This window comes from Ochotona curzoniae, unplaced genomic scaffold, assembly GCF_017591425.1.
Source record: "Ochotona curzoniae isolate NIBS_2020 unplaced genomic scaffold, NIBS_Ocur_1.0 contig_4516, whole genome shotgun sequence".
NCBI lineage: Eukaryota > Metazoa > Chordata > Mammalia > Lagomorpha > Ochotonidae > Ochotona > Ochotona curzoniae.
Genome location: NW_024466313.1, coordinates 62580 through 90030, shown reverse-complemented (window position 1 = coordinate 90030; position 27451 = coordinate 62580). Strand labels below are relative to the sequence as shown.

The 27451-nt window shown below is 44.9% G+C and overlaps 1 protein-coding gene across 7 annotated transcripts in view; it reads right to left on the bottom strand.

The window, feature by feature from the left end:
• Positions 1 to 474: 474 nt before the first annotated feature.
• KCNJ15 (potassium inwardly rectifying channel subfamily J member 15) overlaps positions 475 to 27451 on the bottom strand; it is a 43928-nt gene continuing 16951 nt past the window's right edge. The window contains exons 1-3 of one of the 7 annotated variants that reach the window (XM_040986619.1): positions 15461 to 17705; positions 7074 to 7100; positions 475 to 3573 (exon numbers count right to left, since the gene is read on the bottom strand). In XM_040986619.1, coding sequence (XP_040842553.1) covers positions 2426 to 3556 — 1131 coding nt within the window. In that variant the 5' untranslated portion in view covers positions 3557 to 3573; positions 7074 to 7100; positions 15461 to 17705 and the 3' untranslated portion in view covers positions 475 to 2425. Of the gene's footprint in view, positions 3574 to 6189; positions 6281 to 6997; positions 7101 to 12726; positions 12768 to 15460; positions 17706 to 27451 lie in introns of those variants that run through there. The other 6 variants (XM_040986618.1, XM_040986614.1, XM_040986616.1 and 3 more) reach the window with 6 other exon arrangements.

Sequence of the window (27451 nt, the reverse complement as noted above, 5' to 3'; positions counted from 1 at the left end):
TAAATCTTTTATAAAAAAGTACTTTAATTTACACTTTGGTAATATAGAAGTCCTTGTCCCAAATGAAGACCGGTGAGTGATCTGGGCTTCACGTCTGAAGTCATCAGCTACAAGGCGGGATGTTAGCACCTGTCTCACTAACAAGATGAGACACACTTGGGGATGACGGTGATGTCTCATTTTTCACTTCCTGGTTTCTCAAATGGAGCACATTTTGAACAGTTTGACTGAGCAGGCCTAATGCGTTTGATACATTTCAAACTGCACAAGGTACTTTGAGTTGAAGATCTTCTATTCATTGGAATATGTTCTAGTTGAATGTTAAAAACTGTTTTGCTTAGCAATCTACCCAGATATAATCAAATAAGATTGCTACCTGCATCTTTGCTGACTGTACTAACTGGAGAGTATTTTGTCTGAAATAATAATAGTTCAGTGTATCTGGGAAAATAGAAATTTTCAAAGAAGAGCTGCTTACTATCACAATAACAATGTGGTTTATTGATGTGTACATGGACTGGGTTTTAAGACATTCTGAGTGTTTATGTGTGATACAATCTATAACATGAGCAAGTCTTACAAATGTGAAAACTGGCATACTAAATGAACATGGAAAATATTGCTAAATTTTATGCTGTCTCATTGTACCATATAAAATATAAGTGAGCAAGGCTGCTAATATTGATCACATTCAACTGAAAATTGATATAAATACTGTAACAACATTTCAATAGTGCAATGGAAAAGCTGTAAACATGCATGTAGCATTAGTTTCCCATTAAATATACAACAACATACATAAAATCAATAATAACTAAAATAGCTAATGTCTGACTATACCATCATATTTTCCCCTAAAGAATGGAGATCTAAAGCACTCACATGAAATTATAAGCAAGAGCAACTTAAAAATTCCTGAATAACTAAAGACACACTGCTCCCTTTGGTGTATGAATTGGGATTGCCTCACATCTACCTTATAGCCATCCTGCCAAGTGCGGGGCCAGATGGTGATTTGCACACTCCCCCCTCATGGAAGAGGATTCATAACTAAGGAAACCGAGATACGCCCAGATTTTAAGATCATTTTATTATTTTCCTAATAGCGTAGTTTACTCGCCTTGATTTTTCTGGGTCTCAGGGTTCCTGCTCTAGTGGAATCCAATACCAGTAACTGTCTTTACAGAAGAGTGTCACCTAACGGCACAGGCTTTCATCCATGATACTCTCCGTGACGCCTGCAGGGTGTGTGTCCATCGGCATGCATATGCCTGCTTGTGTGAGGAGGCGCTAGAGGGTCGTGCACCCACCTGCTGTTCATGGCCTTGTACTTGAGTACACGCATGAGATGGGAATCCCCTGTGGCACACTTAACTCATCACAGCCGGATGATTCTCTGCAGGGGCACCAGACACAAAACATTTCTTCTCAAACACTGAGTCATAGGAGACTCCTTGAAATGCTGAACATGTTCTTTACATGGTATAAGACTATCAGATTTCATTCATGCATTTATGAGTTCCTCAACCCTTAGCCACACACAAGCTTACAGTTCCTTTGTGGGCAAGATTATTTTGACAGATAAGAAAGGCCATGGGTGAAAGCAATATTGTTCTGGAAATCAACACGAATGTGGGATCCAGAGCATCACTCTCCCTGTGGCTTCAGAAACACTGTGCAGAGAGCTTTTCAAACTTTGGTTTGTACTTGAACGTCATGAGGGTCTGGTTAGGACACAGACACTGATTCTGCAAGTTCAGCTGGGGTCCAGTCACCTATGTTACTAAGAAGCTTTTCTTTGCTTATGCTCCTGGTCTAAGAGCCACATTTTTGAACAGAGAGGGGTAAGAGTATCAGCTTTATTTGGAGATCTTTTCACAATTTCGCTCCAGTCCACTGAACATATGTAAAAACACAATTACCATATTTTATGAGTGTTGAATCTCTTCATCAATCCTTTTGTAGGTACTGCCAGACAATCAGTACATAACCTTTTTTTTTTCTTTTTGCTTGAACAAGAAGAGTATTATTAGAGCAATGATACAAAAACTGACCTTGGCCAAAATGCCTCTGATACCCAGATTAAATAAATACCATAGATTATTGCTGGTATTCTCATTTGGAGGTGCGCTTCTTTATGCTGCTTCATCCCAGAGGGCATTTTCTCCTCTGCCCTATGCCAAGTTCTTCCAAGAGTAGCCCTTCTTCTGAAAGTTTGCATTGCGAGAGTTCAGTTCAGACAAGGCACATCAGGGAACCCTCTCAAGTACAGAGAAATTTGGCTGGCCACCCGACCAAGGAAGAAGATGGTTGCTGTATGTCTGCGTAGGTTTTCTGAGTGGGCCCTCATGTTTTGTTTCTCCTAGGGGACCCTTGGGAGCCCCCCTGGGCAAACAGCTCTGAGAGGCGAGGCCAAGACTGTGGATCAGACGTTGCTCTGTTGTAGCAGCAGGGTCCTCAGCTCCCTCTCCCTCTGGTCCTCCTGCCTGTACTTCTCCTCCAACTTCTGCTTCTCAGAATCTGCACAGTAAGGTGTGCAGTCTGCACTCTTGCGGATCTGCTCAAACTGGCTGAAGTCCGCCACGTACTTTCCATTTTTGGAGAGCGACACCACAGGCACAAACTCAAAACCCCAGTAGATCTCCTCCGGGACATAGGAGGTTCGGCTTTGGCACACAGCGCTGGTGGACTCCACCGTGGCATTGAGTAGGACCACGAGTTCAAACTCCTTCTCCTTCAGGTTTTGCGGAGTGAGGTCTCGCAGGGGGCTGGTCTCATCCAGCACGTGGTAGAAGGTCATGGGCAAGATAAGGAAGGGGCTCTCGGAAGAGGAGTCCACGTGGAATTTGACTGTGGCTTGGTTGAGGAGGATCCGCTCTCCCTCCTTGGTGACATGGGTCTGGAGGAGCTTGCCAGAAAGCTGGCATTGGATCAAAAGGCTCTTCCTCATGTTGGCCACCTGGATCACCAGGCACAGTTTGCCATTCTGCTTGGTGATGACTGCACAGTGGCTGAACTTGATGGTCTCGGCCCGCTTTTTGGGTCTTGCGATTTTGGCCAGGAAGGTGCCCGTGATGAAGATTTCAATCAAGGTGGTGATGACCAGTTGAGCCACCAACAGAAAAATGGCGTGAGGACACTCTTCCGTGATGGAGCGGACACCATAGCCAATCGTTGTCTGGGATTCCAGGGAAAAGAGAAAGGCCCCTGTGAGAGAGTCCACTTTCATGATGCAAGGGGTGTGATTCGAAATGCGCTCTTTGGGTTCTAAGTCCCCATGGATAAAAGCAATGCCATAGTAGATCACTCCAAAAAGGAACCAGGTCATCACAAAAGTGGCAGCAAACAGGGTGAGCTTGTATCTCCACTTCATGTCGATGACGGTCGTCCACAGGTCTTGCAGGTAGAGCAAGTATATGCCATCAACTTTGTCGATCCTCACGTTGCTGTGTCCACTCTTGGACATGACTCGAGGCCTATGGGTCTTGAGTCCAGCCCCAGTGGTGTGCTTCACCAGAGGGGCACTGGGCATGCCCATGTGAAGGCTGTCCATCATCAGGGTCTTGAGGCCACCTAAGGAGATGACCAAGAAAGACAGCTCAGTACTTTTGTAACTGTAGAACTGTCAGAAAAACAAAACTAGAAGAATCATGGAAAACTAGTATGAATGGACAGCCAACCTTCAGTATCCATAGAGAATTGGATCTTGCATGCCCTGAGGATACAAGAATCCAGGCCAATTCAACTCTGTTTCATTAAATTGTGTCAAATTTGTGTAGATACGGAGTCATCCTTATGCTTTTAAGTCATCTCCCCACTATTTAAAAACCAAGTACTATAGAAATGCTATGAAATAAGTTGTTATATAGCACTACATAGGAAATAATGACAAGAAAGAAAGTAAGACATTCAATATATGCCCCCTTTTCCCCAGCTATTTTTGACCTGAGGTGACTGAAACTTAAAATGGGAACTCCTTGGATACCCGGGCCAGCTGCTCAAGCTGGATTTTTGGGAAGCAAGTTCAGCTGACATGTACTGGGCCAGCACTCAGAACACAGACTTGGATGAAAAGTAAGTGTGGGTTGAACATCCACTCTGTAGTTCATCAGCTGTGGGGCCCCAGGCAAGTTGTTTAACCTCTCTGGACCTCAGCTTCCTAATTTTGAAAACAGGAGGAAAGGCCATTTCTCAGGTTTGTGAGAGGACTAAATGAGAATCATGATCACCAAACAGAACTTCATGATCAACAAAATGGTCTCACGTTTTCCCTTGTGATAATATAGTCAGGCATATAACTCTGAGTGTCATGAACATTTGTTGATGCCTAAATTTGTTTAGCTTAAATCCACCACCCATCACAATAATGATTGATGTGACAGTGAGAATGCTAATATCAATTTTAAGAACTTAAGTAGCAGGACCAGCATCATGATGAAGTGAGTTAAGCTGCCACCTGTAACATGAGCATCCCATTTGAGTACTGGCTCAGGTGTCAGCTACTCTACTTCCACTCTAGCTCCTTGCAAACATGCCTGGGAAAACACCGAAACATAGTCCAGGCACATGGGATCCTGCCACCCTTGGAGCAAACTGAATGAAGTTCCAGGTTCTGGCTTTGGCTTGGTTCAGCCTGGGCTATTTTAGCCACTTAAGGAAGAAACCAGAACAGGGAAGATTTTTGTCTCTCTCTGGATTTCCCTCTCTCTCTATAACTATGCTTTTCAAATTTCTTTAAAAAAATCAGCTGTGTGGAGCTGACAATTTTTAAAAGCTTGTCTATTTATTTGAAAGGCACAGTATGCATACAGGATATACACACAGTATATATATATTTAAACATATATATACAACATATATATGTTTATATATATATACATATTTGGAGATAGAGAATTTCCATCCACTAGGTCACTACTCAGATGGCCTTGCTGGTCCAAAACCAGGAGCCAGGAGTTTTTTCTGGGTCTCCCACAAGGTGCCAGGACCCAAGGACTTATACCATCCTCCACCACATCCCTAAGCACATTCCCAGGGAGCTAGAGCAGAAGTGTGGCAGCCAGGACCTGAATTAACACCCACATGGGATGTCCCTCCTGTAGACAGGGCTGCTCCACCACAGCCCTGGCCCCAGATAATTTTTTAAACCCCAGCTTTTTCAGGATGGTTTTTATAACAGCAACTCTTCCCCCGCCCCCACCCCCGCCATTTGGAGAATTTGTAACCTCTCCTAGTTCTTGGTGAGGACAGAATAAGCTTAGAGAATAAACATATTTTCAGCAAGCAAATAAGCTTTATTTGTGCCTGAATCACTATTCAGAGTAGTCTCAGAATAAGGTTCCAGGTCCCAGCACAGTGGCCTAGCAGCTAAAGTCCTCGCCTTGAACACACCTGCATTCCGTATGAGTGCCGGTTCTAATTCAACCAGCCTCATTACCCATCCAGCTCCCTGCTTGTGGTCTGGGAAAGCAGTCTAGGACAGCCCAAAACCTGGGACCCTGCACCCACCAGGGAGACCTGGAGGAAGTTCCTGGCTTCTGGCTTCGGATCAGCTCAGCTCCCCCATTGTGGCCAATTGGATGGAAAATCTTCCTCTCTGTCCCTCCTCCTCTCTGTATATCTGACTTTGCAATAAAAATAAATAAATAAATCTTAAAAAAGAGGGGAAGGAGGAATTGCCAATGCCATTTGAGGGACAGCACGAATGTCGTGTTCCCCTTTAGAACTCTGTAAAACCAGCTTAAAGAAACCAGGTGAAAAGGTTGAGTATGCATCTAACACTGAAGCAGAAAAAAAAAAAACCTACCTACAGGAATACTGGGCTCGCACTCAGCCCTGGAACTGCTCAGTCCCGTGTAACAGGCAGGAGCAAGCTGCCAGTGAGCCATGAGCATCTTACAGCACCTGCATCATGACTAAGATCAATGGCCCCTATTTTTCTTGAAAAAGATAATGTGAGTGAATACAGGTTAAGCTCACCTAGCTGGCTCGGGGTTTTCCATTTCACTGGCATGTAAGGAAAAGAAAAAAAATCCTCTCTTTACAAAGGGGTTGATATACATGGTTTGTGATTCATGCAGTAATCTCCCTTACTCTGCCAGCATTATCTCAATGGAAATTTGGAAAGTGATCCCCTGGGCAAACCCTCCCAAGGAAATGGACACTGTATTCCCTGCAGTGGCTAAACACCTGTTCAGGATGCTGTGACTCTGTGGGCGTTTTTATTTTTCCTGTTCCATTATCAACGGCACATCCTTGAAATGGATTCTTTTTTTCTTGGAAAGGAAAGACACTCTTTCATTATCCATGCAAAGAGGGGCCGTGGGTTATTCAAAATCTCTCTTACTTTTCAGTGGCACCTCCATCTTTCTTGGGACCAGCTTAGAAGCAAAGAATAGGATAGAATTGATCCACGTGGGCCTTCCTGGTTAAATTCCTGGCACCCCGGAGAAAGTGACCACAATGAACATTTGGAAAGGACATGCTATGCCGGCATGCCTCAACGCATAGGCAAGCTCGTAACATGAGCAGCCAACGACAAACGCAGCTTATGTTCAAGTAGCAGCATGAAGTTGAAAAATAAAATAAAATAAAAAAGAGCTGCTAGGCAAAGCACATGCCAGTCAAGCCACTGAAATAAAAACAGAGGCTTAGGTTTTCCAGTCGGATTGATATACAAGGGTCCTGTGGGCACCTGCCAGCTTCCCAGCTCAGTCTGCAGCCAGATACTGGAAAATCTCGCCCTGCTGCTGAGAAGGCGATGGAATGGAGCTTGTCTTCCCACTTCATTTTCACAGGGGTGGCAGGCTAGGCTTGCATGGACTGGGTCTTTTTCTTTCTCTCCCTGTACTGGTATACCTAGCGCTGGAATTAATGGCATCAGTGGCACATACTGTCCTCCCCCTGGCATGGTTTGCTGGAGACACAACACAGAACAAAAAGGCAGGCCAAGGGTGCTGCTTCCCACTCTGTCGTCCTCCCTCCCCCTGGAGTCCACCTCACTCACTCAGCAGGCCAGAAGGTGTCTTCTTTCCAGGCAGGTAGAAAGAACGTCCTTGCTCCCTTTCACCCACCTGGCTATCATGGGCTTCCGCTACTGCCTGAAAGAGAGAGGGACAAGTGTTTCAAGGGCTTATGGAGAGCATCCCACTCCAGCTGGCTCTCAGTGACTTCCTCAGGACCACAGCTTGTGGTACATTTACCTTCCAATCCCTGGCCATCTGACACTGTGCCCAGGAAAGGGTGAAAGCTCAAGGATGTTTCCAGAATCCGACTACACTTACCATCGCCATCAAAAGCCCTCACGCTAGATGCCGAGCCCCTGGAGAGAGCTTGGTGGCAAGACACCCTGGGAAGTCAGGGTGAACCCTCCCCCAATGAGGCCTGCTGAGAACGGAGCTGCAAGCAGAGGCAGGAAGAGGAAGTGCAGAGGAAGTAAACAGTGAGCATTGGAAGGGAAGAGTCTAGAATATTTTTACTGCCTGTGGAACTGCATTGCTCCCGTTGAGTCACAGACTATCAGAGGGGAAACAATTGTCAGCATCATCCCCTGGGACATGAGCTCCACAAAGAGGCCACCACTTAAACCCGGGTGATAGGATGGACTTCTCCGGGTGTTGGCACAAGGGAGCAGGTGCAAAGCTTTGGAGAGCAAGATTTGTTCTCAGTCCTCTGCAATGCCGCTCCAGGCTCCTGCAGCTTCAGAGAATCCATTCTAAATCTAGAGGGTTCTCTTACAGCCTACTTTTCTGAAGTAATGCTTCCAATGTTTAATTATTTATGATTTTACTTATCAATTATCTGTCTAGCTAGCTAGCTATCTAATAAGAGACAGAGAGAGAGAGAGACAGAGAGAGACTCAATGCACCAATTCACTCCACAAATTTCAAGCATAGCTAAGGCTGGGCCAGGTCGATGCCAAGAGCCTGGAACCTGATCTAAGTCTCCCACATGGGACCCAATTATTTGATTTATCACTCACTGCCTTCAAGGAAGTCTGGCCAGGAACCAAAGCCTGTATTGACTGAGCTACTCTCATGTGGGATACAAACATTTTTTTATAACATAAATATTTCTTTATTTTTATTTGGAAAGGCAGATCTTCTGCCTGCTGGTTCACTCCCCAAATGATCACAATAACCAGAGTGGAGCTGATCCAAAGCCAGGAGCTAGGAGCTTCTTCTACATCTCCCACATGTTGCAGGGGATCCAAGCACTTAATGAATCCTGGCCTGCTATCCCAGGCCATAAACAAGGAGATGGGTCGGAAGTGGAACAGCCTGGCCATGAGCCAGTGTCCATGTGCGATGCAGGTACCACAGGCAGAGGATTCGCCTGATATTCCACTGTGCCAGTCCCTTGAGATGCAAGCATCTTAAATCATGTCTTAACTTCTGGGTCCAATGCTGACTCCAACATCTCCTTCACAAGCATTCTCATATTGTTTTTCTGATTCATGAATTATTTACCATAGTTACTTTTTTATAGCTGAATTTTTCCCAATTATTACATTCTCATAGTGTCTGGATTCCCCCAGGATATCTCACCATGTTTAGAAAAGAAAAAAAACACTATTCTATCAAGTTCTGGTATCTTCTTGCACCCATCAGTCTCACTGCGTGCCTTACTTCTGCCTCATCAGAAGCAAATTCATACTGTTTTGTTCTTCATTCAGCATCCTACATGAAATTTGCTTCACTGTTAAAGGCACTTTTATTTCATATAATTTTATATTGGTGCCTTAGTTTTTTGTTTGTTTGGTTTGGTTTCTCATTAATGATACCTCATTAATATTTCTCATTAATGATATTCACTTGGTTTTTAACTTCTAAACTTTTGCAGGACAATGTAACTGTCCCAAAAGTTATGGATGAGAAGAACAATAAGATGATATTCGCCTGTCATTTCACCTCTCTGAATTCCTGAGCTAAGCAAGTTCTACCCAAGTTATCAGCACTTCCTTTCGGCTCTGGAGTGAGTACTTATTTCCACAGTGTAGATTGTAACGCGCCTCCTCTGGTTAGGATTGCAGTCCTGAAAAAGTCAAGATCTGCACTGAGGCATTATCTTTGCAGCTCTTGAGTGACCAACCACCTCCTGCTTCAAGCCAAGGAAAGGTGTGTGATGTGAAGGTATGTGGTGTTTATGCACTGGAGTGTTTGTTTTCTGATAACAAAGGAAGGAAAATGGCTTTGATCAGGGCCAGCCCTGCCTATTGTGGAAGGAAGATCTTCTCACTCTCTCTCCCTCCCTCTCTTTGAGAGGGATGTAACGCAATAGCTGGCACATTAGAAAGTCACTCTGCTGCCTGAAGAGCAGCAAGGACAAAACCCGGGGAATGAGGAAAGTGAGACAGTCTCCATTACCTCCTCTCAAAGAAAGAGGCTTTCGTAAGAATGGGGAGCCCGAGAAGCCAATCACAGCTTTCTGGAATAAACTGTTCTGTCAGAGGGATCGACCTGCCGATGGCCAGAAAGCCATTGATGGCAGAAATGTGCAGTGGCTGGTGCTGTGGAGTACCGAGTTAACGGGCTGCACTGCAGCCAGAAATGCAGCTTCCCACAGGTGCATTGGCTCGAGTTGCCGCTGCTCCACTTCGGATCCAGCTCCTTGCGGATGCAGCTGGGAAAGCAGCAGAGGACCCCCAGGTTCACGGCTCCTGGCTTCGATCTAGCCAGCCCTGCCCACTGTGGCCATCTGGGAAGCAAACCAGAAGATGGATGGTCTCTCCTGTCTCTGACTCTCCCCACTCCCTTTGCTAACTCTACCTTTCAAACCAATGAAAGCAGTCTGTGTAAGCACGTAACGAGTAATAATGGAGTTGCAAGTGCCCCCAAATAGAAAAGCGATTGATAGAAAGCAACAGTAATAATAGAACGATAAAAAATGCAGATAAGTAATCATGGAAGTTTCAGATCAGCAACAACACTGACCATCCTGGGTACTCGCACCACCGCATGCCAGCCACCTTCACCCACTGTAGCCTGTGTGCTGTGAGAACACTTGCTTATTCCTTTTCGGGAAAATATAACTTCTGCTGTCCACCATCCAAGCTGGGATATGAATTGTTTTAGAGCAATAGTCTACACAGAGCTCCAAGTCCAATGTCCTTCTTAACTTCCCTCAACTCTCCTTTCTCCTTAAAAATCTGTTCCTGCTTGCACGAGGATCTGGAAAAACATTTTTGAAACTGAAAATGTTTGCCTTTCCTCCAGGATGGCTAGCCTCCTGGGTAAGCCTGTTTCCTAACATCAAAAAAAAAAAGATATAGATAACGTGATTGAAGCTGTAACATAACATTTTGCCTATATTCATTATATAGCTTTTATAGAACATACATATTTACAATAAAAGGTGCATTGAATACATAATTACAATGAGGCATCAGTTATATTTATATTGTCCATGAATATACAATTTTAATTGGAATATTAACTACAATGAAGTGTAGAGATTTCTTCAATTCCCACAATTAACTCACTCCTCTCTTCTGTTAGCACATCTTTAGTTCTGCAAAACCTTTTATCAGGGTCTTACAAACGGGACTCTTCACGTGGTACTTTGTTATCAAAATATTCCACTGAATACTGCTTTCGGGCTCCTTGCTAGTGAATAGAACACTGAGCTTCACTAAAAGCTTTGACCTCTATTGAGCCAAATTTTGGATGTTTGCAAATGCCCAGCCTGCAAAAACTTTGTTCTGAACATCAGGGTGGACTTACAAAACAGAGGTATCAACATAAAAACATTATGGACAGTAGCTTTCAAAGTGTAGAGTTTCCTGAGTGAGACTCCAAGCCACCTCATTGCCCACACTCCCAGACTGGGTGCTGAGGTAAGGAGAGTGAAATGTGAGCCCAGTCAGAAGTTAGGACTTCCAGACAAATGGAAAAGGTGAAAGATCTGACTTATAAGCTCTGACAAAACACAGCTTTCTGTTCACAAAAAAGCTGTCCTGAAGGTTTTCTTGCAAGTTAAAATTTCTACCACATTCATTGTTTTGGGTGATTTTTCTCTTTGTCTACAAACCTCAAATCTCCAGATTAAGTTTCATCATCGTTATACACAGGTTTAAATATTAAGTAGAAAAAAAAATGCATGGCAAGAACTGACTGGGGTTCATTGAGCAATAAGGCTTTAAAAATAATTGAAAATAAAACCAGTGAGGCGTGGCTAGGCTTCTTTAGACCCCGTGACTCTGGTCACACAAACACACGCTCTGTGGCCTCTGCCCCTGGCCCCATTCCATCCCCCTCCTGGATCGTCACAACTGCCTGGGATTGGCTGCAGAGGCTGACCTGACAGCTCCTGACTTCCTCCATATCAGCTATGCCCAGGAGTCCTCAGAAATGGACATGCTCCTGAGGAAGAACAGGCCAGCAGAGCTGACAGGGAAGGGTGCCAAGGTCAAGGGTGCTTATCTCTTGGGGAAATTCCCTTTTCCCTTTGGGCCCCTGGGGGTGGAGGGTGGCTGGAAAGAATGACAGTGTTCTGGGGGCTGTGTGATGGCCTGCAGGTATCCTAGGTGGGAAAATGGTGCATTTGGCAGCCATCTCCATGGCTACCAGGAGCTGCGCCTTGAACACAGGAGGTTGGACCTGCGGGCTGCTGTGGGTAGTTGTTGGTTGTGGCTTGTAGTCACTGGTGCACCTCTTTGCTGGGACTGTTCAGACAGGGCCTCTTCCTGGATCTCACCCTGGACTGTGTGTTTTCTACTCCTTTGTGTCACTGGGTTGATGGAGTGACTTCTACCTGAACGGAAGTGTCAGCCTCAATATGGGGTTTGAGCTGCTCCCGAATGGGTGCCCAATCGGCCTGTTCCGCTCTTGGAAGGAAAGAGCAACTGCTTAGACCAGAGCTACGGTTGAAGCTCATAGGGCTGGTGAAGAGGATGAGAAAATGGTGCTTGTGCTGTGTACCATGAGGGGCTTGGAGTCCTCTGGCTGAGGAGACACCTGACCACAGGGGCACACTTACTATAGAGTTCCGAGTTTGGGGATTACATTTCTGACTTACAAGGCACCACATTTGAAAAAAAAAAAAAAGATGAATCCTGAAGTTTCCCTGATGTGCATTCTGAATGTCTGTCATTCCATGACCAAACACTAAATTGAGAAAGCATCCTTGGTCACCGAGGTTATAAGCAGGGAGACAGAGTTGTCTGATCCCAAAAGACACCACACAAAGGCTGACCAATTCTTGTCAAATGACTTTCAAGTCAGCATTTGAGCTTATTGTGCCAAGATAACTTCTTAGCGATGTCCTAAGGAACCCTATCCTGTTATTCTAGCAGTGTGTGGAGCAACGAGTCCTAGATTTGTGAATTGGGTGACCTCACGATCTGTTGTGTCCTGGACACACTGGGCTGTCGTGGGGACCATGACGACTATCCCACTGATTGTTTTCATAAGGCAAGGAAGAACTTACAGAGAGAAAGCACTTTTAAATCAATGGCAGGGCTATGGCATATAACCCTGCCCTTTACCTGGTAAAGGACCAAGCTTAGAAGGCAAAATAATTCTCAGCTTCTCGTAAGTGTCTGGCACAGAGGACCAGCCAGATCTGTCTGTCCCTACAACTGCACTCCTCTGTCACCACCATCATTCAAATCAGTTCTCACTGGGTGTCCCTCCCTCTGGTGCAGTGTGGCAGGCATCAATAAGCCACCAATAATCAGATATTGGCCCTTGCTATAATATAAATAGCAACAATCGAATCACTGCTTACCTGGCTCCAGACTTCAGGCGAAGCATTATCTACAAACGCACTCTCACACAAAATCTGAAAAGGACACTACTGTTACTATTGGTTTTAATTATTCCCCTGTTTCAGGCAAGGAAATTGCGATGGCCAGAGGACCTGATCCAGAGTCCTTGCTTCTGAGGTCCCTAACTTCACAGAGCATCCAATCCTTGCAGGGTTTGGTAAAGTACACCTGTGACTAGAAGGCATTCACGCCAGTGAGCATTTGTGGATCTGCAGGTCTGGGGGTGTAGCAAGAGGGTCTGCAGTTCCAGCAGGCTTCCAGGAGATGCTTCTCCTGATTCCGGGTGATGCTGATGCTGCTTCTCTCGAGATTACACTTGCTAATCCACCTGACTCCCTGCTCCATGAACTACACAGACTACAGAGAAAACAAACAGGCCCCCCCCCCCCCCGTTAGCTTGTCACAAATCCAGTGTCATTATTTTCAAGCAAAGGAAAGGACCTCTGCCTTGACATGGTGGAGAAAGTGAATTTGGTTGGATATTAGCCTCCGGAAGCATTTTTCGCTTGTTCAGGCAAAGTCTCCTATGACATAGAAGCTTCATGCATATCTTCTTGGAAGGAAAGAGAATTGCTGGGAAAAATAGAAGCAATGAGTTGGAACTCGCCCTCGGGTTTCTTGTTGGAAGAGCTATCACTGCAGAGTAGTCCTTAGTAGGGCAATGGAAGACGGTAGAGACCAGAAATCTGCGGGTTGGGCAGGTTGAACTGAGGAACTTATGGTGGACTCATAGTTACGGAAAGCCTTATCTATCAAGCCCTGACTACCTCCTGTCTCGACCCTAAAGGGAGTCACATTGTCCATTTGTAGATTACAGGTTCTGAGGAGTCCTGTTGTTATGACAGCTGCTTCTCAATAAACACGAGGTCCCTTCAACACGTTCATCGGAAAAGGCCAGAAGGGAAAAGTGAAGTTGATTTTAATGCTCATGATATTGAAACCACACATCCATGAAATCTATCCTTTACCTGGGAACACTTTGAGGAGACCCTGTGTGGTCTGAGCTGCTTACTTTAACTCTGGGCTGAAGAGTCTAGGCGGATCTGCCTGAGGTTGCTGAGCCAATAGTGAGGTGAGGACTAGAAACGAGGCTTTATAATTTTCAGTGCATTGTGCAGACAGACGCCTAGCTCTGTTGGTTGTCACAGAATAACTTGAGATGAACCGTCCTCCTCCCTGGGCACTGGGAATAATGGACAGGGTAGCATGGAGCAGTGTGTCTGGACCCCTTTCCCATTCCTCCCCTCCCCACCACTCAACTGTAGCACCAGCCTCACTGGGAGTGCTAAGTACAAACACAGAGTCACAGACCCCTCTCATCTGAGTTGCTGAAGTGGTACATCTGGGGGTTACTTCCCAAGCAACTGTGCCTTAACGAGAACTCACTCTCGCATAGGATTATATGCCTGGAGTTGGCTGGTGTGGGTGATGGTGGGGCCATGAGGAACTGGAGAGATCTTTCTGGCTTTACAATACAGTGGAAAATCAACAACCATTTTCTTTTTAAAAACAGATTCCACATTCTACATTGCATGTGAGCACCTAATGATTCAATTTGCATCAGTGGTCAAATATTTAGCCTTTTTTCCTATGTTTCCATTCCATTATTATTGTTTCAAATTCCGCAAGTACTAAAAAAAATCCCTTCCCATCCCTAAATGTGGTTTGCGTAGTTATACCCTTCACTCCTCAATGCATGCCCTTTAAAAAAAGGCTTTTTGTTTCATTCCATATAACATCAACCTTTCTCCACTCAGCAAAGACAAGTTTAAACAGATACTATGTTCAACAGGAGGCTCATTTTCCATTTTCCATGGCAAAGAATTCAAGCACTGGAAGAAGTCAGAAGTATCATTTGCTGAATATTTTTGTAAAGACAGTTTAATTTCAGTTCCTTTATTTGCAAGAGAACCGTGTAACCCAAATAAAACATAATACCTCTGTCTGTTGTTACGAGTGACCAGCTTCGGCTGCACATTAACACTTAACAGCGAGCTTTCCCATAGAGTCAGGTCGTGCAGGAGCGGAGAGCACACGGGAATTCCCTTTGGTTTGCCACCCCCAGTCTCTCCATGCTCTAACACGTGGAGGATGTGGGTAATAGGCATATTCTCCCCTTTAATCACAGTATGGCTGCGATGTGCATTGTTGTGAGATGACTGGTAAAACAGGAAAATTGATGTCTGGAAGGAAAAACAAGGCAAATCGTATTGCTGCGCTAGACTCCCCAACACACTGCCCCAAATGTTCTCTTCTTGTCTGGGTGAAGTCGAACAGAGCAGGGTGGCACAGATGCTTTAAAACACCGCCCTTCGGCTAAGAAAAAGAAAATGCAGAGCGTGGGGATCGTCTGATCGTGGCCAGGAGTGAGTCAGAGAGGGAGGCCTCTGCCTCGGCAGACAGCACTTGTAAAGAAGTATTTCACTTTTAAGAATTCTACTTAAAAAAAAAAAAAAAGAATTCTACTTAATGACATTTCAAATAGAGCATGGTTAGAACATTTAACAAGGAAGAAAATAACTCGGAAGCCAAGAAAAAGTTTTGTTTTTAATCCCTCCGTATGATTTGAGAAGTTGTGTAAGACTGGATCATTGCATTTTTACAATGCATCTTGTCACAATTTATATCATTTCAAAGTGGCTGTCTCCTGATTAAATCTTTCTCTCACAAAAACATTGAATCCATCACCCTTACCACTCACATTCTATTTCTCCTTGTGCTGCCTTTACCACATCTGTGTAGTGAGAAAGTATAGAGACATAGGGTTCATATTATGGATGTGTACCTGTAAGCAGGCGCCTACTGCAGGCTCCTCTGGCTTTGTGCCGATTGCCTCCTCCTTGGTTCATGAGGGACTAGTATATGTGGATGTCCACCACGGCACTGACAGCCGGCTTGGGTGTGATTCACCTGCTTAAGAGGGTGAATGCTTCTCCCTGTTGACTTCCATGGTTTGCTATGACCAGGCTTGAAATCTTATCCCAGACAGAGGAAATTATGATTCTTGCTTGATTTGGAACGCAGTTACTTAAGAATGGGATGAGTGTCAAAAGGTTTCGAAATACAATCTTACTGTCAGTCTAAAGTCTGACCACATTTCTCTGACACAGAACTGTAACTCAGAGCATCTCAGGGGAACACAGTTAATATCAAAATTCTTGGGTTGTGGTCAATTTACTTGAAAAACTAGCAATATTTACGAGTTGTTTGCTTTGCCCAAAGTTGAAAATGTAGAAGCTTGTGATCTCTGAGTGTTAAGAAACGTCAAATTTACAATACTCTCTTATGGAATCGAACTCTGAGACCTCGATGGTCAATCAATCACCACATGTAAACGGGGGGAAATCCCATCTTAGCCGTCTGCAGGTAATTAGCTGGGGGGACACTCATTTCCACTTCCTTGGTGGTAGGACTGCCCGGGAAAATAGAAGATGTTCAGTTAAACTTGGATTTCAGATGGACAGCAAATCATTTTGAGAGTTAAGAATGCCCCATGAGATAGTTGACACAGGCTAATGGTAAAAATTGTTACTTGAAATTCAGGAATATAGATGTACAGCCTGTATCTCTATGCGGGGTGGGGGGTCTTACAAGTTCATGGAAAATGTATAACATATTTAAAAGTAAGTATGCATTTTTAAAGAGTATTTTACGTCAAATGAATTTCACACATTTTTACTTATGATTTCTGGCATCCTTAGGAAAGAACAAATTTATGCTCGAGAGTAGCTCAAAAGGCTACAAACCTTAAAAACAAAGCTTGACATGGAGACAGCATTTTCTAAGATTAGCAATCCAGGATTCCCCAGTATGTCCGGTCTGAGCCATAGTGGGTGAGGATGCAGCCTTCTCACTAACAGAGGTTTCAGCCACTCTAGTAAGCTACTCTCAATTTTAACAATCGGCTTGGGGGCTTGTTAGCCATTTTTGTGTTTTGCACCGTTTCTGGTGAATGGGTGACACACATGATTGCCTTTCATTATACATCACATAAACAGATAAAAATAAAAGAAATGAGATTCCCAAAGACACCCATAACATTAAAATATTCTCCTTACAACATTGAAAAAGTAAACATTCTCTCCACCGACTACCCTTCCCCCGCCAAGTGCTTCTTTTCAACTATTAAGCAAGAGCTGTTGCTTTGAAGATGTGGTGAGTAAAAGTGCTATTTCAGAACCTCTGAAAAGACGACAGCATGGTGAAGCAATATCAGATTCCCACTAGGACCATGTTGCAAGGCCAGCTTCTACAACTGCTGTTTGTTGTCCACATTTGGAGTGCAGAAAACAGAACATTTAGTTAGAGATGACTGCAGAGAAACCGGCTACTTCCCCTCACGCAAAGGCATAAGCCTCCCAGCTCCCAGGCTCCAGGGTCTCTCACTCTTGGGCACCGGCTTGTGAATGTTCAAAGAGGACTTCTGATCATGTCCTGAACCTCAGGCCAAATGTTCTAATTCCTTTGGACTGATTTGCTCCATAGACACATTGCTGGTATTTTTAAACCGTTCATCATGTCGCATGTGCTTTCTCTGATACAAACAGCCTGGATCCTTAACCATCAGAATCCCTGTTAGCGTGCTCTCAAAGGACATGAGTGCATGCGCAGAGAGCTGCAAAGCCTCACATGGGAGTACAGAAACACAGAGTAGAAACAGCAGCTCCGTCCTTACGCCCTCTACCCCACCAGTCACAGAGCAGACTCACACGGAACAAGGAGGAAACAGCAGAAAATAACTCTGATACATACGCAATGCTTGTTCTTCTGAGCCTTGCTCTCTGGGACTTCGCGGACTCCTCAAAGTGGACTGTTAGAATCGATACGCAACTCAGTCACACAACTTGGTGCGGCCACAGTTTCATCATAACTCTCACCGGGAAAGCGCTTACTCATCTACAGAGGGCCAATTCACACAAATACTCCCCTTCAGAAAGCCTCAGAGTCGCCCACAGCCGAAACCATCTGGGCACCTTGGGGAAACGGAAGTCCTCTCTTGAGCCCCAGCCCTGGTGTCCCCTGGCCCTGGGTTCCCTTTGGGGTAGAACTTGGGTGCCTACCTGCCTCTCCCAGACGGCTCTTGGCCTGGTGGCTCTGGGGCTGGAGGCAGCCGATTCCTTCCTGAGGGTGCTCCGTTCTTCCCCTTTCTCGGGAAACTCCCACCTGTCCTTCAAAAGCCAGGTTGAACATTACCTCCTCTCTACTTAAAAAAAAAAAAAATGAAATACTTCTTGAGAGGCAGCGTAGTGTAAAGATTAAAAACGCAAGACGCCACTTCTGTTAATACCAGCTTTAGACAACTTCCTTAACCCCTTTGAGACTTGGTTTTCTCACCCACAGAATGGCAAAAACTACTACGTATCCTGGGGTTGTGTCTGGTTGAAATACACAAAGCACCATAAAATTCTGCCTGTTCATACTGAGCACTGTGTGAGAGTTAGCTGCTAACAATATTTGCAGCAATAAATCGAACACATAGACTACGACTCACTGAGCAAAAGCGCACGAAGCACAAGTGAATAATAGGTGAATGTTCTAATTATCTGAAGTTCTCATGAATCAGCAAAAACTCCCACCACCTACATGAGCCTCGCCAGGCAATGAAAAAAACATTAGGGAGGTGAAAAAGCATTCTGACACTGCAACGTTGGTGTGTGTGTGCCAGGATTGTTGGTGCCTGCTGTGTGTTAAACACCGTGCAATGCCATGCAGATCCGGCAGTGCTAACCTGGCTGTGGCCCTTGCTTTTGTGAAGTTTGCACTGCAATAGGAGGGTGAGGCATAACACACCATTCCAGAAGGGGTGTGAAGATACTCACAGGGACATTCCAGGAGACAGCCAAGGATGGGAAGGATACTAGAACATGTAGCATAGAACACACCCTAGTTGGGGTCCAGCAGGGCTCCCTTGGGAAGGTGATGCTAAGCTGAAAGTGTGACAAATGGGAAGCGCTAGACAGACTGCCAGGTGGACAGAGAGATGAGTGAGTGTTTAGGACACAGGGGCACAGGGAATTTGCAATGGCCAGCACGAAGGCCGTGATGAGGTGAAGGAGATGGCAAGGTTGGTAGGAGCTGAGGACAGGATCCCACCATGGGGATTCTGGAGGTTCCTGAAATTCAGGCCTGAAATCCTCATCCTGGGATCACTAGAAACACAGGGAGAGTCTTGGGAAAGATCGGATCATTTAGGATGCAACCTGGAGAACACAAGCAGGCATAGATGGTTCGAGTCTGTTTGATGGGTGCTCTCAGTCAGCAAAGCTGAAATTGCAGCCATGGGGGTGTAGACATGCCAGGAGCTTGGAAGGCATGAGGCCGTCTGAGCCACACATTCTAAGCCGCAGGAGTCCCAAAGTTGGAAGTTGGGGCAGAAGTGGTGAGGCAGGTGACTGCTGACTTCTTGATATGAAGTGTTCTTGTTTTCCAGGGATTTCTTTTTGTTGATTCAGAGGGCACCGGATGTTCCCCATCCTTTTAGGGTTGTACTTGGTACCGAACCTTCAAGTTGTTCCTTACTGGGACATCAGCATGGAGCTCACTCTGATTCGGAGTGACAGCATGGTTCAGGTTGGGGTTTGGGGCACTGATGGGCCTGGCTTTCAATTAAACAAGTTGAACAAGAGGGATTCCCTGAGCACTTAGGTCTCCAAAAGGAATTCAGATCATGGAAGTGGATGTATCTATCTCACGCAGCCAAAGCAGTTGGAGAACCCAGCCAGTCTTGAAATGGGCACAGTAGGAACTACTGGGGCAGAAGCGGAAGGCACCAGTCCAAGGAGTACAAATGCACCCAGGACATCCTTTTCACCTTTCAGATTGCCAAGATTTTGGGAGATGCATCAGCATATTATACTGACAAATAAGCACAAATGAGTAACTTTCCAGGTGGCATCTGATGAAAGGGATTTACTTCGCATTAGTGCTTTCCTTTGGCGGGGTGGGGTTTGGGGACAGTGATTTGACAGTGGATGTCCATTTTTTTAAAGTATTTCTTCATATGCTGTGACCCAGCCATGAATAATGAATACAAACATTTCTAACAATTCATAAGAAATGTGTAACAGAATGACATGCAAGCATGTTCTCTATGTTTAGTCATTATATCCAAATATTTGGAGCAGCCTGGATCAGGAGTATTACAGAAGTAGTTTTATTTTTATAAAATATTGACAAACTAGAGTGTTAGGCAGTCTTTAAAACTCACGTCCAACAGCTGAGCATGTTTGCAAACAGTCAATACATTTGGCTAAATATCCAATGTCCCCTTGCTGCTTCTCTCTGTAGGCGAGAGAAGCATGAAATGCGACTGTGAAGCCACCAACACTTATCTCCTCAAAGGAAAACAGAACCAGACAGGGTTTGCCACCAGACTTTCCATTTATATGTAGCTAATCTGAAAATGTAATTTCCCCGGCACAGATCCTTCCCAGGCATTCCAGATTTTACTCTAAAGGAGAACTACTCACTGTGTTTTCCTGAGAAATTTTCCACACACGGTCGCGGCCAATTCTATGAAATCATTTGCTGTGAGAGATGTTTTGATTGCACAAATCCAAGAACCAACTTTTCATTAAGTGATCAGGGCTATTATTTCATGTTGATTTAAGGCTTTATTTAATCGACTGAAGAGTTTGCACTTCACCCAAGGGTTTGGTTGCTGAGAAAGCAGATTCCTGCCCAGTGCTTTTGTTTGGGCAAGTCCCTTCGCACCATATCACGTTTCTGCCCTGTGTCGTGGTAAACTTCTACTCATCCTTCAAGGCCCAAATCATAGGCCACCCCCTCCAGCTCACACATCACCAGCTACTGAGTCCTTCCCATAAGCCTTGTGTGTGTTGTCCAAACCTCATGACAACACACACACTTCATTGCTGTAATGATCCCTTCTGGAAACTGCCCTTTCCCTGGAAGAGGCTCTGAAGGACCAAGTATTTAATTCATCCTTTAATCCTTACTGCTAAACACAAAGCCTGGTATATGCTGTGAACTTCAAGTTTGGGGGAGGAATGGCACAGGCAGAGATGCAGAATATTCTAGAACTAGTGACCCCTGTAACTGACTTGAGGGCATGCAGTCTACAGCTAGGTTCACTGAAGCTTGGGAGATTTGAATGCTTCCCTGATTTGAATGCTGGATTTAAAAAATTTAGATTTCCTATTTTTGTTTTACAGAGTAGAGAACAGCCTGCTATATCTTCAAGAGAAAATTAGCTGTGCATTTCTCAAATTGACTAAAATGATAAAAGCCAAGGGTATGGAGCAACTCCATGGCTCAAGTGGCTAATCCTACTACTTGCAGCATTGGGATCCCATATTGGGGCACTGGTTCATGTCCTGCCTGCTCTACTTCCCATCCAGCTCCCTGCTTGTGGCCTGGGAAAGCAGCCGAGGATGGCCCAAAGCCTTGGAACTCTGAACCTGTGAGGCAGACCCAGAGGAAGCTCCTGGCTCCTGCCTTCAGATCAACTCAGCTCCAACCTTTGCAGCTGTTTAGGGAGTGAAACAGCATAGACAACCAGCAGATGGAAAATCTTCCTTTTCCTTATAGATCTGTCTTTCTAGTAGGAATAAATAAATCTTAAAAAAAAAAAAGCAAGCAAGCGAGCCATGAACATAAACATATCCATCGGAGCCCAATCAATGACTTTCTATCTATGTTTTGCTTCCCATGAGGTTTTAAGCACACTGACCACTGCACCCAAATGTTTCTAAATTCTTTCCTTATGCCTGCTGTTTCTGAATTGGATACAATCTGAGTGGAAGAAGCAGCAGAATAACATAATTATTCTAATATAGTTCCTACTTCATATCTTCCTTTATATCCTGTGCATATCTTTAAGTGCTCACCACATGGGCAAGCATTGTGGTGCAACAGATTGAGCCAGTGCTTGGGACACCCACATGCCCTATCAGAGGCCCTATTTCAGATCGTGACTACTCTGCTTCTGATCCACCTCCCTGCTAATGCACCTGGGAACAAGCAAATGACGACCGAAGGACTTATGTCTCTACTAAACACATGGGAACCCTACAACTACGTTTGTGGTCGCTGACTCTGCCCTGGCTACTGTGCGCATTTGGGGAGTGAGCCAGTAGGTAGAAGATCTCTCTGCCTCTCCCTCTTTTTCTGTTGCTCTTTCAAATAAATAAATGAATAATTCTTTAAAATGTATGTAATATATTAGCACAGGACAAAAAAATTGTATAACACACACATTGTCCCACGGGATTCTTGAGGAAACAACTGAGTTGACTTCATTGGTTCAGATCAATGCTTATTAAACTTCATTATGCGTACACATCCCTGGGGACCTTTTCAAAGACAAATTCTTATTCAGAGGGCCTGGGCCAAGGTCTGACTTTACATTTGTAACAAGCTCACAGTATTGCTGAGTCTGGGGCCTAGAGTTTGCTCTTGGAGTGGCCCTCTGCCTCTGGCATCCAGGGTTCTTCATCAGGACCACAAGACAAAGGCCCCGTAATGATCATAGCAAAACTATCCTTAGAACATAAGAGAGAAGGGCATCCCTCCTGTGAATGCAAGCCTAGAGGACTGGATTCAGACTCACTTTCTCAATTCTTATTCCACTATTTGGTTGAGGTGGACAGGTGCTTCCTTCGAAGTTCAGTCCATCGTGCACCGAATTGTAAGGCAGCCCATTGGGTCTCAGCCTTCCCGTCACACCCACATTGAAGAGTGTATGTCAAGACCAGAAACAGAATACAAGGTGTGTGGAAGACCATTCACTTGGCCCGTGACCAGGAGCTGGTCCCTGCCATTTTCTACTTTCTTCAGCCATATGCTCAAATATGTGACCTACTGTTAAGCAGCTAAAATTGGAAATAGGACCCTGGCTGCAATACCTTGACAACTCTAAATCCTCACATTTGTTTTGTGTGACCTCCCCCAGCTCTCCCCAATGATCAATACTATTTAAAGATATTGATTTATTTATTCAAATGGAAACTGCAAAGAAAGAAAGAGGGCAAGATTTTCCATTTATTGATTCACTCCTCAAATGACCACAATGGCTGAGGCTGGATCCAGGCCAGGGGCTTGGAACTGCAACCATGTCTTCCACATGGGTAACATGGGCCTAACCACTTGGGCCATTTCCAAACTGCTTTCCTAGGTGTGTTAGTGTGTTCTGTCCACCATTTTACTTGGTTAGAGCCACGACCAGCCTAAGTAGTGGACACACTTCATTCATCTGATGTTATTTCCGAACGTTCCAGGCCGTTCCTACCATCCTCTCTCAGTCTCCCAAACTTCTCTGCTCTATTTGTAGACTCTTTCTCTTGCTCCATTTCTAGATAATCCTCCTTTCTTGATAATCCTTCAAATAGTATTTTTCACCCAGACCTCACACTCCAAGACCATCTTATTATTGACCACACAGTACTTCATCCCTTCCTGTGGTATCTGGAGCCATCTTTATTATCCATGAAGCCCAAACCTTGTGTATGCATCCAATCTCTCTATTCACTGCTAAATGAACAGTCTGTGGTTAGGATTAGCCTGCGGTTGCTCTAGCTAATTGGTTAGAGGTATCCTAGATGAAACACAGCTTTGCATTGCTACCCAACACCGTGCACTCTTCACTTACCTTGATATGCTTTAAAGGCACCCCCACCTCCCTTCCCATTGCCTCTTCCTTACTTATAGCCACAAACTATCTTTCATCGGTGGCTCCAACAGACTCATGATTGTGGTCTGCATCTTTTTCTTTTTAAGATTTATTTATTTATTTTTATTGGAAAGACAGATTTACAGAGAGAAGAAGACACAGAGAGGAAGAGCCAGGAGCCCGGAGTCTCTTCTGGGTCTCCCACGTGGGTGCAGGCTCCCAAGGCTTTGGGCCATCGTTCATTGCTTTCCCAGGCCACAAGCAGGGGTCTGGATAGTAATCAGGGCCGCTGGGATTATAACTGGTGCCCATATGGGATTCTGGCTCGTGCAAGGCGAGGACTTCAGCTGCTAGGCTGCTGTGCTGGCCCTGTGGTCTGTATCGTAAGTCATCATTCCTCTACAGCATTCTCCATAGATCAGCCGTAGTGATGGCTCCCATACACTCTGCTGCCCAGGTCAGGAGCCCCTTTGATCTATGCTCAGTGCCACTGCTCCTGAACTTGTCATGGCATGGAAAACCCTTCAGGAGTTGGTTTCACCTACCAGTGCTTTGGCTCCAGTTATTCCCCAGTCTGCCGCCTGCCCAAGCCATGCTGAGTGACTCACTTTTTCAAGCGTGTTGGTCCTCTTGTGGTTGAGCGATGCTTTTTAACACGCAGAGCAGCTCTTGGAAGCCTTTTTCCTTTCGTTGCCTGCTCTCTCAAATCTTTTGATAGAACGAGCCCATGGTAGGCAGATGTTTTTTCCTACCTGTTCTAGCAAGTGCTTTTCAGTCTGGCTTCTCTGTGTTCTGCCTCCCAGAATACTTATCTGAGTGTAGTGGAATTGTTTGTGTACTTTCATATATCTGATTATAACAATCATCAAGCTAACAACTGCTATTTGTGGGAATGTACATGTGATCAGCCCCATATCTGTAGTCCATACTTTAAGTCTGAATTTCAAAATCACTCTGGTAACGATACATACATGGAAGTTCCTGTAAAAAGAGCTTGCCTATATTCACATAACTGTCACCTAACTAGTCAGTTGTTTGACAATATTTGGATCCTGGTGACTCAAAAGTCGACCTTGGTCTATGACATACACACACCTCTCCTGGGAATGTGAGCCACAGGGTCTTATTGGGTGCCTGCCAATGTCCACATCGTAGCTTGCCTTAATGTTTGTTGAATGAGCACACAAATGAATGGAAACAAAGGGAATGAGGATTCCAGGTCCCAAACCCAGCCATAGAGTCAGCATTTCTTGGAAGTGCCTTGTGCTGAGTCATCAAAGGTGATACCAGCAGCCCTCATCCTGTCCTTCCTCTGTTTCTGCATTATTTACTTCTACAAGTGCCCCTCAAGGTTACCTAAGCCAGAGGCCAACTTCCACCTCCAGATCCTACTCTTTTATGACCCAGAGACACTTGGGCTCATCCTGTGAATAATTTATGTTTTCACAGCCTGTTCTTCTATCCTCCCATGGTCCTCTGGGTGAGGAAGCCACTCAGAGTCCCTTGTAGACCACTGGAGCACCAGCCTCCACTTTACACTCTGTCTGTGTCCTCCTTGCGCGGTTATACTGTCTGCTATGCATATACAACCTTTCAAATAGGAGCATTTGTCCAAGTCAGTGGGCTCAGCATGGTAGCCTAGTGGCTAAAGTCCTTACCTTGCATGAGCTGGAATCCATTATGGGCACCAGTTCATGTCCTGGCTGTACCACTTCCCTTTCAGCTCCCTGATTGTGGCCTGGGAAAACAGTTAAGGATGGCCAAAAGCCTTGGAAACTTGAACCCACATGGGAGACCCAGAAGAGGCTTCTGGCTCCTGGTTGTGGATTAGCTCAGCTCCAGACATGGTGGCTATTTGGGGAATGAATCAGCAGATGGAAGATCTTCCTCTCTGCCTCTTCTCCTCTCTGTAAATCTGAATTTCCAATGAAAAAAATAAACCTTTCTTTTTTTTTAAAAAAAAAGTCACTGTACCTGCCTTTGTTGCATCCATGAGCCAACCCTCATTGCCCCTCCATCGCTCTACAAGAAACTCTAAACTGCTTACCTCTGCCTAAGCTCTTCTAGGATCTAACTCCTGGCTGCCATGTTGTCCATATCTCTGAATATTCCCTCTCCACTGTCTATGCTTCAGTGATGTGAGCAGCCTTCGCCTCCTTGCACACCCCAGGCTGCCTCATTCTTTTCCACCTGCCTTGGTTCCCCCTCGTTCAGCTGTCTTGAAGTTCATACTAGCCCCAGGTTTCTCTCCAGTGGTCCTCCTCACTGCACATCTATACCTTTTAGTGAGACATCACTATGCTGGCACAGATCACTTTCATTATGTGCCTGCCCTTCCAAATGTAGGCTCCAACCACCTTTATATTCTCAGGAGTACAGTCCCAGACCCAGGTGCTGCTGCAAAAATGTTTTTATGACTCCTGGCTCTATAAGTGAATCAACAAATGAATCAATGAATGGATTAATATTGAGCCCATACACTAAAAATGAATGAATGAATGAATGAATGAATGCTACAGACCTGGGCTAAACACATGTGAGCAGTTTCTATGCATTTTCATTACATGTGAAGTTTTCCAAGTTGCTTTTTCACAGTGATTTAGACATAATCCTTGTCTGATTTCAATAGGAAGTAAGTTTCCATTATTTTGAAATCTTCCTGGTTGAGAAGTACTTCCTTTTATCGTTTATGACCCAGATGCTTTTGGAAGCTGAACTAAGCCGTTAAGCTTTCTTGGTGGAGGACTCTCAGGCTGTGACTCACTGGTATTCAAGAGGGAATGGGCTCCAGGTATCACCTGTGACCCTGAGAGTCATCTCCTTGTAAGGGTCTATCACCACGCGTGTTGCTGCCTGAATGGCTACAGATTTTCACTGGAGAAGTGCAATTATTTCACATGAACACCACTTTCTTATTCCCTTCAGACACTTGCCCAGCCAAATTACATACACAAAACTCGCATTTAGACATGGCGAGGTCTTCTTTGTCTACATGCATTCAGCGACTGTGCTGGCTGTAACAACAACACCTGTAAGAGGGCCAGAGACGGAACTTGAGAGTCACAGCAAGATGAGAGAGGAAGAAAGAACAATTCCTTGGTCCATCGAGTGGCCAGGTGTTTCTCCTAATATCACTCCAGTCTACCAATCAGTCATCAAGCTGTCACATTGCATCTCTGGGGTTCGTTTATCAAGATCAAGTGCATTCCATGCTGCTAGGGACAGATCATTGCTTCTCAGTCATAAGCAGCAGGACCTAGTTTGATGTGCTACTTCTATTTCATTGGAATGGGTGATGCAGCAGGCAGCTGGGGAAAGTTGTAAAACATACTCATTATTTAGGACTGAAAGTTATGACCTGGGACTTCTGACTGGGGCACTGAACTGCAATGTTGTTTCCTTGGAATTGTCATTGTTCCCTAGTGATCCCCGGTCATCAACAAATCACCCACTCATTCATGTGTTGATCCAGCAAACATTCTGCAATATTAGAATTTTTGAAATATGAGGGGTCTTCCTTAATCTCATGTGAACTGAGTACTATGGGAAAGCTACATGCAGATTTCAAGACATTTTTTGCTCCTAAGTAAGTGTGCCTTTTAGTTCTGTTTTTTCTTCCCCCATGAACATTCTCAACTTCCCTCACACATAAAAACGAGTGTTGGCATAGTCCCAGCCCTCAAAAGTGCACCATCTGACGGAAGAGATCACATATCACAAGCAGAAACAAGTCTGCATGCAGCAGTACCCCACAGACCCTTCTATACGTCTTAAGTAGATCTTGATATTCCCAACATGTGTGTCTTCCCCCACGACAGAGCAACCTGCTGATTTACAGGGGCCTGGCCTCAGTCCTCTTCGTGCTGTCCATGCCCAATACAAGGCATGTCCGGCTCACGTGAATGAATTGACATATACGGAAGGACTATAGATTTTTTCCCCCAGGAAATGAATTGATTCCTTTCAACTGGAAGAATCCTGTTTCTTGTAGAAGTAAGACTTAAAAAAAAAAAGAGGATTGTGGACAAGGGGAATTTTCCAGGCAAAAGTTTGTG